This window comes from Anguilla rostrata, chromosome 4 (genome assembly GCF_018555375.3).
Source record: "Anguilla rostrata isolate EN2019 chromosome 4, ASM1855537v3, whole genome shotgun sequence".
Taxonomy (NCBI): domain Eukaryota; kingdom Metazoa; phylum Chordata; class Actinopteri; order Anguilliformes; family Anguillidae; genus Anguilla; species Anguilla rostrata.
Genome location: NC_057936.1, coordinates 1,973,923 through 1,986,309, shown reverse-complemented (window position 1 = coordinate 1,986,309; position 12,387 = coordinate 1,973,923). Strand labels below are relative to the sequence as shown.

General features: G+C 41.9%; 1 protein-coding gene and 2 long non-coding RNA genes across 4 annotated transcripts in view; 2 read left to right on the top strand and 1 right to left on the bottom strand.

The window, feature by feature from the left end:
• LOC135252195 (uncharacterized) overlaps nt 1–5,177 on the top strand; it is a 93,813-nt gene extending 88,636 nt beyond the window's left edge. Inside the window, exon 2 of the long non-coding RNA XR_010329354.1 lies at nt 4,929–5,177. This is a non-coding gene — a long non-coding RNA (uncharacterized LOC135252195). The remainder of the gene's footprint in view (nt 1–4,928) is intronic.
• Nucleotides 1–12,387, bottom strand: part of LOC135252194 (uncharacterized) — a 55,838-nt gene that overhangs the window by 17,283 nt on the left and 26,168 nt on the right. The gene's annotated exons all lie outside the window — the stretch shown is intronic.
• On the top strand, nt 9,668–11,742 carry sox2 (SRY-box transcription factor 2). Its single transcript, XM_064330005.1, has one exon. The coding sequence runs from the start codon at nt 9,954–9,956 to the stop codon at nt 10,899–10,901; it is 948 nt and encodes a 315-aa protein (XP_064186075.1). The 5' UTR covers nt 9,668–9,953; the 3' UTR covers nt 10,902–11,742.

Sequence of the window (12,387 nt, the reverse complement as noted above, 5' to 3'; positions counted from 1 at the left end):
GGTTGTCAGGGTGTGTGTTCAGGGTGTACTCTGTGCTGGTGGTTGTCAGGGTGTGTGTTGAGGGTGTATTCTGTGCTGATGGTTGTCATGGTGTACTCTGTGCTGGTGGTTGTGAGGGTGTATTCTGTGCTGATGGTTGTCAGGGTGTTCTCTGTGCTGATGGTTGTCAGGGTGTTACTTTTCTGTGCTGATGGTGTCAGGTGTACTCTGCTGATGGTTGTCAGGGTGTACTCTGTGCTGATGGTTGTCAGGGTGTACTCTGTGCTGATGCTTGTCAGGGTGTACTCTGTGCTGGTGATCGTCAGGGTGTACTCTGTGCTGATGGTTGTCAGGGTGTTCTCTGTGCTGATGGTTGTCAGGGTGTGTGTTGAGGCTGTATTCTGTGCTGATGGTTGTCATGGTGTACTCTGTGCTGATGGTTGTCAGGGTGTACTCTGTGCTGATGCTTGTCAGGGTGTACTCTGTGCTGATGCTTGTCAGGGTGTACTCTGTGCTGGTGATCGTCAGGGTGTACTCTGTGCTGGTGGTTGTCAGGGTGTACTCTGTGCTGGTGATCGTCAGGGTGTACTCAGTGCTGATGGTTGTCAGGGTGTTCTCTGTGCTGATGCTTGTCAGGGTGTACTCTGTGCTGGTGGTTGTCAGGGTGTTCTCTGTGCTGGTGCTTGTCAGGGTGTACTCTGTGCTGGTGATCGTCAGGGTGTACTCTGTGCTGGTGGTTTTCAGGGTGTACTCTGACTGCAGCACGTCAGCTTCCTGTCTTCTCTCTCTCAGCGTTTCCCATCCACACTCTCTTAATTGAATGCAACTGAAGCGAAGCAGGATGTGCGAATATCACACACACGTCTCCCACTCCCCATTCTCTCCGGGCGCTCGCTCAGAATGCCATCTTTTGTCTGCCGCTGGAAGTTGGATAAAATGTTTTTCCTCTTCCTCGGTGGGCTTAACAACAACGACGAGCCTGGCGAAGGTGCGGTGGGGGGGGAAGCAGGCTAATAACTACATTTTCGCCGTTATCAGACATTAATGTGGAAAATGTCAACAGGGTTTAAAACAGGCTGGCAGCGGGACGGGCCCCCAGCGGGGCGTGCAGCGGGTCCGAGGGGAAGCCCCGGTCCTCCCCTTCACACCCAGCCGAGGGTGACGCTCTCGTGTTAACACTGCGGCTGCATTATCCCCCCGCATCGCGGAGCGTGAACTCTCATCCCGACAAAACAGCACCCAGAGCCGCGAGCGGGCGTCGGCCCTGGAGGTTCGGTAGACTCCGACAGGGACATCGGATCACATTTCCAGCGCAGGTTCCTTTCTTGTGCAAATGCGAATTATTAATTAACGGGCCGCTGCATCTCAGCTCTGAGGACTCTGCAGAGCTTTGGGTGCTTTTAGGTCATTTCTGTGTGTGTTTTCAGCAGAGATGCGAGGAAGATGATCTCAGATATGATGCTGAATGGCAGAGATGCAAGGAAGATGATCTCAGATATGATGCTGAATGACGTGAGTGTAGCACAGTGGGTAAGGAACTGGGCTTGTAACCGAAAGGTCGCAGGTTCGATTCCCGGGTAAGGACACTGCCGTTGTACCCTTGAGCAAGGTACTTAACCGGAATTGCTTCAGTATATATCCAGCTGTATAAATGGATACAATGTAAAATGCTATGTAAAAGTTGTGTAAGTCGCTCTGGATAAGAGCGTCTGCTAAATGCCTGTAGTGTAGTGTAATGAATGTGTCGGGCTAAAGTACAGATACTTATAAGGACGTGTCTGGTTCAAGTTCGGGAGACCACATGGAATCTCTCTCTCTCTCTCTGTGTAACAGCTTTGAACGATTTCTTAAACCGAAGCCCGATGAATCGTCAAAATTCAGCGAGGTGGATCTACCGCGAGAGATTTCTCCTGCCGCAGGTGTGATATAGCGCCTTGATCAGAGGACAGGACAGCAGCGTCCCTCCCGGGGACGTGACCCCGTGACCCCCTGCCCCCTCCAGCGCTATTATCCGAGGCTCCGCAAACGGGGTGCCTGGCACGTTTTGGGGGTGCTGTTCTCAGGACAGTCCTCCGGGGCGGGGAGGAGTATAAACATGTATAGTGCAAGCTGAGGGAGAGGACAGTACTCTGCCTCTAACTGAGAACCCTGAAGGGGGGGGGGGGGCACAACAGAAAGAGGTCTACAGGCCATCGATAACACCTGAACATGCTTTCACATCTCCTTGTTTAAAAAACAGGCACGCACACACACACATACACGCGTGCATGCACACGCACAGTGACACACACATACACACACACACAGATGCACACTCATTCACACACTCACACGAGTGCATGTGCACGCACAGTGACACACACACACACACATATAGACACACACACGCACACACACATGCACACTCACACATACATACACACACACACACACACATTCACACGCACACACAGACGCACACTCATTCACACACTCACACACACACACAATGGCCGCGGACCAAAATATTGAGCTCCTTAATTTTAATTCCTGAATGCTGGTGTGCCTGGGTCCCATTGCAGTCTCCGGTATAATTTTATTCGGGGAGATTGTATGGTGATGTGGTAATGAGAACGGGCCCCGTCAGAACGTGCGGTGCCTGGCTTAGCGGCTAGTGGCTAGCGGTTAGCTCTCCCTTTCATTCACTGGCTTGGAAGAGTCTGTGTAGGGGATTGGGCTGACAGTGATTGACAGGCCGGCTGCCCTGAGCGTTCTCAATGTCTTGTTTTTCTCATTGGTTACAGATTCAGCCTCCTGCTTATAAAGTAGATGCATAAAAAAAGTCTTTTGAAGTGCGGTGTTCCAAACAAACACCATGCTAAATTCATTAATACATTTTGAAAAGAACCTTTCTTGTTACTTCTATCAATGCCCAGCTATTTTTATAAATACTCATAATTATATATATATATATATATATATACATACTTATTGATCTTTAAAAATGAATCCGTCTGACCTGAAGCCTTTTTTTAAGTTACATTTTAACACTCCCCTGCATTTTTAATTAAATCGCACACTAGGCAGCCATAGTACTACTTTGATTTTTAACCTGCACATCAAATTAAAAATGAATAATGTGATCTGTGGCAAAGCATATTGCTAACAGTAAATCTGTTAATCCTCCTGACTGTATACTTCAACTCGGGGTAACTTTTTGTAGCACTTCAATCATATATATATATGTGTGTGTGTGTGTGTGTGTGTGTGTAAAATGTTACAAAAAGTTTAAATATATATTCTATCATGGGGTGAAATGTACTTGGAAAATTGAGTTTTGAAAAAACCTAAAACATCTTCAGATTTCTGCTCTGCCTCGCAGAGAGCGCATTTTAATACTCAGTCATATTTGTGTCGGAGCAGCACAATAATCCCATAACCTGAGTCCCATTTTGTTGTTGTTATTAGACTTCCTCCGTATAATCTGTTCAGCTCCCTCCTCTGCTTGCCAAGGGTTTCACCTTGCAAGCTAATTAAAGGGGCTCGTATTTTGATTGAAGTCATTATTACCTCTTCTTTGTAGCAGCACCTTGGAGATTAACAGTGAACCGTGTTCCACGAAAAGACAAAGACTCGCGCCGACGGGAATGGATTAGTGTCAGTTCGGAGCCATAGGCAGGCAGAAGCCGGCGGTAATTCCTATAGAAAGGTAGACAAGCGGAGGGCCTGTGACGAAACACCTTCTCCGCTCAGACTCTTTGTTTCAGCCGGCCCGTTCTTTCTGAGCTGCTTGTCAGACCCGATAAAGACCTCAGATCCGAACCAAATCCAAAGTCCGCGTGACACGGAAACCGAGGTTCGTCTTAATGATCAGTGACACGTAGTATATTTTGCTTGGATAAACTCGTATAACCCCATTGTGGCTCCATAACCACTTTATTGATTAGCCCGATGCTTAATTAAAAATGGCATCAGCTGCAAATTGAATACTGTTACAGCAAATGGCTGGTTGACCCTTTTATCCCGCAAGCCAAATTCAATCACCTTTCCTCGGTGGAATAGGATTCTAAATACAATCCACACCGAGGAGTTATTATATTGAGATTTTAATTCCACCGTTCAGCCTTAAATCCTCACATATTTGTTTAACGTTTAAAAAGCTTAATATAAACCCTCCTGATACCGCCCAATAAGGGCAAACAATGCACTATATCTAAATAAATCCCCAGAAAAAAAAAATATTTTAATTGTTCAGCTGTCTGAGACAAGCTTTCTCATGTCCACTTAAGAATGATGCGCCCCCACCCCCCCACCCCCCCACAAAGTTTTACAGAATAACTTTGTCCGTTATTCCTTCAGCATCAGTGTCACTGTTATGGCAGGGCACAGTGATAACAGTTACATTAAATTACTGATGGCGGCTGTGTACAGCAGCATAAAAACAACAGTAATTATGACAACAACAACAACAATGACGACGTTATGACAATAACAATCTTAATCATTGCTACCTTCATGTATAATATTTGTGATCACACTACGTCTGTGAAATTCATTTGACTTTTCCATGTCTGTTCTCTAAAAGGAGAAGAAAAAAAATCTTTATCAAACCCCTATTCTATGGCCTCAATAAACAGAGCCCATGAGCTCGCGGCAGCTTTTGTTGGCCCTATACAAGAGAGAACAAAACGGTTATTCAGGATAACGCTTTAGATTTTTATTGTGGGTAGTATTCACAAAGAACAGCGTTATTGTATTAAAAAGAACCATCTGTACCAGAAACAATGGCTTCAAATTATCTTTGAAAGCCCACTGAAAAAATATAATACATTTCGTTCTCATTCGGTACGCTGGGGGATAAAGCAGACTTGGTACAACTGACTTTTTGTTGTTCTTGATGCATTCTTCGTCTTTTTAAATCGCCCCCTTTTCAGTTTTGTGTAGCCATAAACGGGCTTTTCTTGTTCCAGGGGTAGCGAGCTAAGGCTAACGTTCAGCGAGGACTAGGTGAGTGCACGTTGGAGGGAGAGCACCGAATCCCGGACAGGCAGTCGGAGGATTACGGCGCAGGGAACAACAGAGCTTCTGGGAGGATGCTACTCTCCCAGCCCCACGAGAACAGGATCAAGGGCGGCTGAAGTGTTGCTCTCGAGCCGGGCGGATGTAGCATCCTTCTCTGCCAATCAATCTGCGGAGAGGACAGCAGCCGAACTGGCACGTAAGTACATCCATGCAGCAATCCGTGAGAGACGAGTGGATGGAGCGAGTGCGTATTCACTGCTCGCCGGTCTAGTGCAAAAATTAGGCATTATTCAGTGCGCTTCTGCCGTACTTAGCCGGTACTCCTTGTGCGTTTGACTTCGTTGGGTATCGCTATACGTCAGCAGACTCATACTCTGCGGTGGCTACAGCACCAGTTCCGATGCAAACCAAAACAGAAGCAGGGATTTTTGCTCTAGATCTGTTAAGTAACATGTTCAAATAAATCCTCCAAGTTAGTTATGAAAAACCTACCATAAACAGCTGTGAACGGAAATCACGGTAGTGGACGTATTTCAACACCACTTTAGTTTTTTGTTTTGTTTTTTTCTCAGAAAGGTGAAAAGGTTCCGGGACATCTATTAAATCCCTGTGCCCCGGTGTCACGCTATATCCTATTTGTTATTCCGTATAGTTCAACAGTTCAGTGCACAATAAACAAATATGTTCAAATGGGTTTACAGCAAGTTTTAAATGTCATACTTTGGTTACCACGCTTGCGTCTCTCTCTCCTCATATTATCATTTAACACAAACAGAAACTCATTTATACTTTTGACTACAGGAGGTAAACGTTACGATTGAAACCTAATGTTAGGCAACTGGTGTATAATAAATATATATTTTTAATAAAAGTTGAACTTACAAATATTTTCCACAAAATTACTTTAAAATTAGTCTGAAAAAGTCCATTTTAGAATGCGGAAATGATGTTGTTGAGGCTGTTGTTGGACACATTTTATTGACGGTAAATTTCTTTAAATATAGTTTTTTTCAACACTTGTGGGGTCCGTTATTAAAAACAGAGTTACAGGCTAAATAATAATTCGGCTAATGTGGTATTAGCTAATGGCCTGGCTTATTGCTTACTGGGTTGTCGTTTAAATTTAGAAACAGCATGTGCGAAAATACAAGCTCATCTAGGTATGGCTTTACAGGTACAAATGAGTTATAGATAAAAAAATCTATTTTTAACAGTTGGTTGCAGGTGTTTGTATAGGCTACTTTTGTTCAATTTGACCAAATTAATTTACTAAATGGTGGATTTATTGATTTGTAAGGGCACTCGTGAGAATATTTATGAAAACTGCATTTTGAAATCAATTTAAAGCAATTAAGACTGGCTTCATACTGGATTTTGGGACCTTTTTGCAGTCACTGGCACGGCCCCTAGTGGACAAAAGAAAGATTACAGGCCTCTCTTTCAAGGGTTTAGACCGATCTCACCTGATTATGGTGCTTCAGGCCCCTAAATGGATGATCGGTGTTGAAAGGTTCGGTCCTTTCCCCTGTGCATTTCAACTCGTAAACACTGAACTTTGAAAGCATTGCTGAGAATTCTTCGTGATTTCTTGAATCCTGCTGAATTTTCGCGAGAACAGGTTTAAATTATTATATATTCTTCGTGTGTGCTTTCTTCTCAACTTCAGTTAGGAGCGAACTGGAGGTCCAAAAAACAAAACACAAATAAATGAATAAAATAAAATTAATTAAAAACGTTTTCATACGTTTTCAACAAATGTCTCGAATACGGCGGAATTACCCACTATCCCCCCGACAGTGGAGCTCATAGGGAAGGGATGTGATTGAGCCTCTGTACTGTATTACAACTAAACACAAGCTGGTCCATCTTATTTTTATTTAAGAAAGCCAGAGTCTGCGTTACCTGCCATGCCCTACTCAAGTTCTATCGAATCGGGTGTTACAGTTCACGTGCCACCGCGAGCAATTGGTTCTATTTTTAATGTTGCATTTTTGTGATTTAAAAAAATCCATGGGAGGCGTGCCCTATATACGTGCATGTGTGTGTGTGTGTGTGTGTGTGTGTGTATATATATATATATATATATATATATATATGCATGCTATTTTCTGTGCCAGGAAAACCTTATGTTTTCCATCATAACCTTTCTTTGGTTCTTAGGCAACCCTTTAATTTCTGACTCAGTATCCGAAACGTATTATATACAAAGGAAAATAAAAAATGAACAAATTAATTCATTAATAACAAAATTAACACACACACACGTATTTGTTATTTTGAACTGTTGCAGTAGGATGTATTTCTTCTTTTCTATTGACCCACTAATTTAACCATACTCAGCTTACTGTGCATTTACAACGCTGAACGAATGTATTTGAAAAGAAAAACACAACTCACTAATTTATCCATGGAACAGTCTATTATAATAAACACAGCTTTTCTACCTATATTTTAACGAGGCCTGTTTTAATAAATCAGTTCTGTAGAATGATTGGTTAAACATTGTTTCCTCAAATACTGGTGGGTCGTTGGAAGTCTCTGCTAATTAGCAATGCAGAGACATTCCATTTAACAAGAGCGGTCTCCAAGAGTCTGCGCTTCCCCGCTGCTCGCGCGGCATTTCCATAAGCAGATCAGCGGTGGCGGGAACGCACTCAAACGCAGATGTAGGAGAGAAGCGTTTTTAACAAGCATCATAATAGTTCGACGCTTGCCTTTTTCTCACCCAATTACTCAGAAGTAAAATATAACAAACAGCATCTATTTAAACGGAATGCACCTGGAGTTCACAGTGACTTTTGGACCACATTGGCTGTCAAAGATAAACATAAATATTTTATGGATAATTGCTATATGTTCCTCATGTCAGTAGGCCTATAAAGTATTAATTTATTGTTGGCCAATTTTTTTTCTTCCAGAATCTCCGAACGTTTTAACGAATCATTATTCGTTATTTTCTGTTTTGTCCTCTGTCCATTCTAAAGTAGCCTACAGACAAGTTTTTGTTTCGTTGTTTTTTTTTAAGCAGCCCGTTATCGTATTACATATAGCAGTTCCAATATTTCGTTAGTGTGAGCTAACTGAGGAAGGAAAACAGATTACAAGAGTGCAATTCTGTAAATGTGAGGATAAAAAGTCACTTAAAAAAACATAGATATATTTAGCTTACATTAAATTAATATGATATTAATGCACTTGCACAATTATACGGGCCAGCCGTCTTAAATAAATAAGAAACTGGGGGCGAGATGTTTTTTGGAGGGTTATTTTATGTTTGTTCCATTTCCACCAGTAGACGGCGCTGTGGGAGCATAACAATGTCATGACACCCAACCGAAGGCCACATTTTACCTTTTACGTAGGCTATACGTTCGCAGCTGTAGGTATCGTCCCACAAACATTTAACGCGTGTATGTTTGCCTTATCCCGTTATCCAATTCTATTGCTATATTACTGATTAAATCGTTCTCTATTCTTTAACGAGGCGAATTACTCCACCATTCGTAGCACGGTGACTATTTCATGGTATGAAATGGGAAAACCGCTGATTTGACTCCACAAACTGATGGTGATGTTCGTCACTTACATTCGTTTTTCAGTTATCATATCCACTGGCCTTGATTTTGTCGCATTTGAAGGTGTTGGCTATGGACAGTTTTTCATATACTATTTGTGGTCAAGTACGTTCAATCAACGAAGATCTTTAACGGCGTGGAAGTAAATAAAGAGGAGCTTTTGTTTGGGGCAATGTAGGGACAACAGCCGAAACAAAACTACTTATTTGTGAAGGACAAACCTCCATTTCTGTTTTAGCCTATTTATGTCCTTCCATTTTTAACAAAGGGGAAACATCTAAAATTACCTTTCCTCTTTTACAATACAAAGAACCCCGAACAGTAGCCACCCCCCAATCGCCACACACACACCCCCACCTCAGGTCACTAACAAGTTTTCTTCCTTATTTAAAACATAAAACGCAGTGGATTAAATGAATTCGTAGCAATAGTTTAATCAGTTATTATTTAATCAATTGTTGATGTTAACTCATTTGTTATGCTTCATTTTTGGTTTTTTTTTATTAAAATAAAAAAGTGCCTTTACGGCTCACAGTTGAAAGTATTAACAGAAAAAAGCTTTCGGTTAGCCTACAGGAATTTGGACAAACATGGCATCCTAAAATAAATACCACAGAAACCACATTTATATGTATAATAAACCATGCGACTATACATTTGGACATAAAATAATTAATGTATTATTCGGAAGATATAAAAACTTTGAACAGTTTCTTATCATGTGCACTGGAAGGTGTCATGCTGTTTTTGTTTTGCTTTAGCTCCGCGGAAGAGTTGTAAAAGTATCTTGAAGTGCTGCCGCAAAAACTCGAATCCGAGGTCGTGGAAGTAAAATCATTGTAACCCCTACCAGCTTTATTTCACGAAATTCAAAACTTCTGGAGCCCATTTTCTTGTGATTTGAAGTGAAGAGCACTTTCGGTGACAGCCTAGTCAAATTTTCTCACTTTTAACACTTGCTGTAATAATAAATATGAAGCTTCTATTGGTTGGTTTAAGAGCAGCTTCTGCCTCAGTGCAGCACGGCTGACCGCGAGTAACCCCGCCCCTTTATGCTAATAAAAGACACAATCCTGGCCGAGGGAACAGTCGCTCTGTGATTGGTCAGGTAAAACCCATTTATTCTCTGACAGCCCTCATCACATGAATGGTTGTCTATTAACTTGTTCAAAAAGTATCAGGAGTTGTCAAGGCTCAGCCGGAGAGGGAAAAGTAGTTTGTTGATTCTTAAAGACCAAGAGAGAAGTTTGTGGACACAACAGGACCGCAGTGGGCGAGGGCAGAAAGTCGGTTACTATTTCAGTAAAGTTACTGAAAGCTGCAAGGTAACAACAGCGAACTACCTCTGCTTTGGACTTTTTTTCCTTTGGTGTAGCAGGTTACACAAAATCAGTTTTAATGTATAACATGATGGAAACCGAACTCAAACCCCCCGCACCTCAGCTCAATTCTGGGGGTACGGGGAATTCTAATTCATCTGGAAACAGCCAGAAAAACAGTCCGGACAGAGTCAAGAGACCCATGAATGCCTTCATGGTTTGGTCGAGGGGACAGCGAAGGAAAATGGCGCAGGAGAACCCCAAAATGCACAATTCGGAAATTAGCAAAAGACTCGGGGCCGAGTGGAAACTTTTATCCGAGAGCGAAAAGCGACCTTTCATCGACGAGGCGAAGCGACTCCGCGCGCTCCACATGAAGGAACATCCGGATTACAAATACAGACCGAGGCGGAAAACCAAGACGTTGATGAAGAAGGACAAGTACACTCTACCAGGTGGGCTTCTTGCGCCGGGCGGTAACGCTATGGGCGCCGGGGTGGGCGTAGGGGCTGGCTTGGGCGGTGGGGTCAATCAGAGGATGGACAGCTATGCGCATATGAATGGCTGGACCAACGGAGGCTATGGCATGATGCAGGATCAGCTGGGTTATCCGCAACACCCGGGTCTTAACGCTCACAACACGGCACAGATGCAGCCGATGCACCGCTACGACATGAGCGCCCTTCAGTACAATTCAATGACCAGCTCGCAGACCTACATGAACGGATCGCCCACGTACAGCATGTCGTATTCCCAGCAGAGCAACCCGGGGATGGCTCTGGGATCCATGGGCTCGGTGGTAAAATCCGAGTCCAGTTCGAGTCCGCCCGTTGTCACCTCGTCCTCGCATTCAAGGGTCGCGCCGTGTCAAACCGGAGATCTTCGGGACATGATCAGTATGTATCTACCGGGCGCCGAAGTACCAGAACAAACGGCCCAAACCAGGCTGCACATGTCCCAGCATTACCAGAACGCGCCGGTACCAGGAGCAGCCATCAACGGCACGCTTCCACTATCGCATATGTAAATGGACCTTTATTATAGAAACTCTACTTCTCTGGACTATTTTTGTACAGAACAATTTGGGGGAGGGGAAAGTTGTATAGAACTCAAGGAAAGAACACAAAACTTTTTTCTTTTTCCTTTTCTTTTTTTTTTTCAAAGAAAAGTTCTAGATGAACGGTAGGAACTTTGCAAAAGTTTTTTGAAAGGTGTACCAGATTTTAAATAATAATAAAAAAAAATAGGGAGAGAGAGAGAGAGATAGTCTCAATCAAATGCTTTATTATTGCAATCAACTTTTGTACAGTATTTATCAAAGAAACATAACAATCAAAATGTAATGTTTGTATTCTATAAAAATGTTAAATTTTATAAACAATTCTGCACAAAAAGAAGCAAAGAAATTGCAGAATATTTGAGTTCAATTTGGTTCTAATATTGCAGAAACACAGAAGTGATGAGCAAGGTAAAGGTTTCGCCCGAGGGCGTAAATAGAGTACTAAACCGTTTTAATTTTGTTTAAAGATTAAACAGAAAGGACCTTTATCTTACCGGTTGGGCATAATTGATAATTTATATTTTTTTGTCTCCCACTTTCCATCTGTTAGAGATATGAAGATTGTGTTTATTATTTTCTCATGGTTTGTAATATTTCTGTATATTTACTGTGATATTTTAAGTTTTTATTTTCATTTTTCATTTCCGTAGTTGTATTTTAAAATTTGGCCTGTACCGAAAGCGGTCGCCGACACTCCATGTATATATTTGAACTAATAACATCATTATAACAGTTACAATTTCAGCTTAAGTTTTTTCCAACATGCAGTTTGAAATGAATAAATTTTTGAAATTTGGATACTTGAAAATTGTTCGAGTTTTGATTTTGTTTATCATTTCAGTTCCCTGTTATTGTCAGCTCACTGTCAATGTATTTGTTTATTTATTTAAGCAATAGAGGGTACTTACAATATCAAAGAGAAGTGCATATGCATATGTATGTCAATGGCTTAATATTTCTAATATTTTATAACATGTATTATGTATAACTACAACACATTATCTTGGAACATTTGGTTCATTATGAAGAACAAAAGTAAAACATTTGAGCGACATGTACTTGAAAAATCGGCGTTAAGCACGCACTTAAGTCTACAGTCAAGTAAGTACAGGGACATGTCCCTACAACCTAGTGCAGTTTTAGAGAAAAGATGAAAAAAATATCATTAATTATGAGCGTTATATTACAATGTAAAATGAGACTCAAGTTAACGACGTTTCTATTTTTTAGTGGAAACAAGCTTCGCGTCTAAGGATGTGCACGGAACCCGCTACAACTCAAAAGTTTGTTGCCCGTAAACCTTTGCTTTGAAGTGAGGAGATAGAACGCCCAGAGCGTTGAAGAATCTCATCAAGGTAGTCTTTCCTTTTACATACCTATTTTAATCACATAGATGTGTTTTAATATAATTCTCTCTGTTCTGTTTCATAGCCGAAATCGGTTTTAATACATT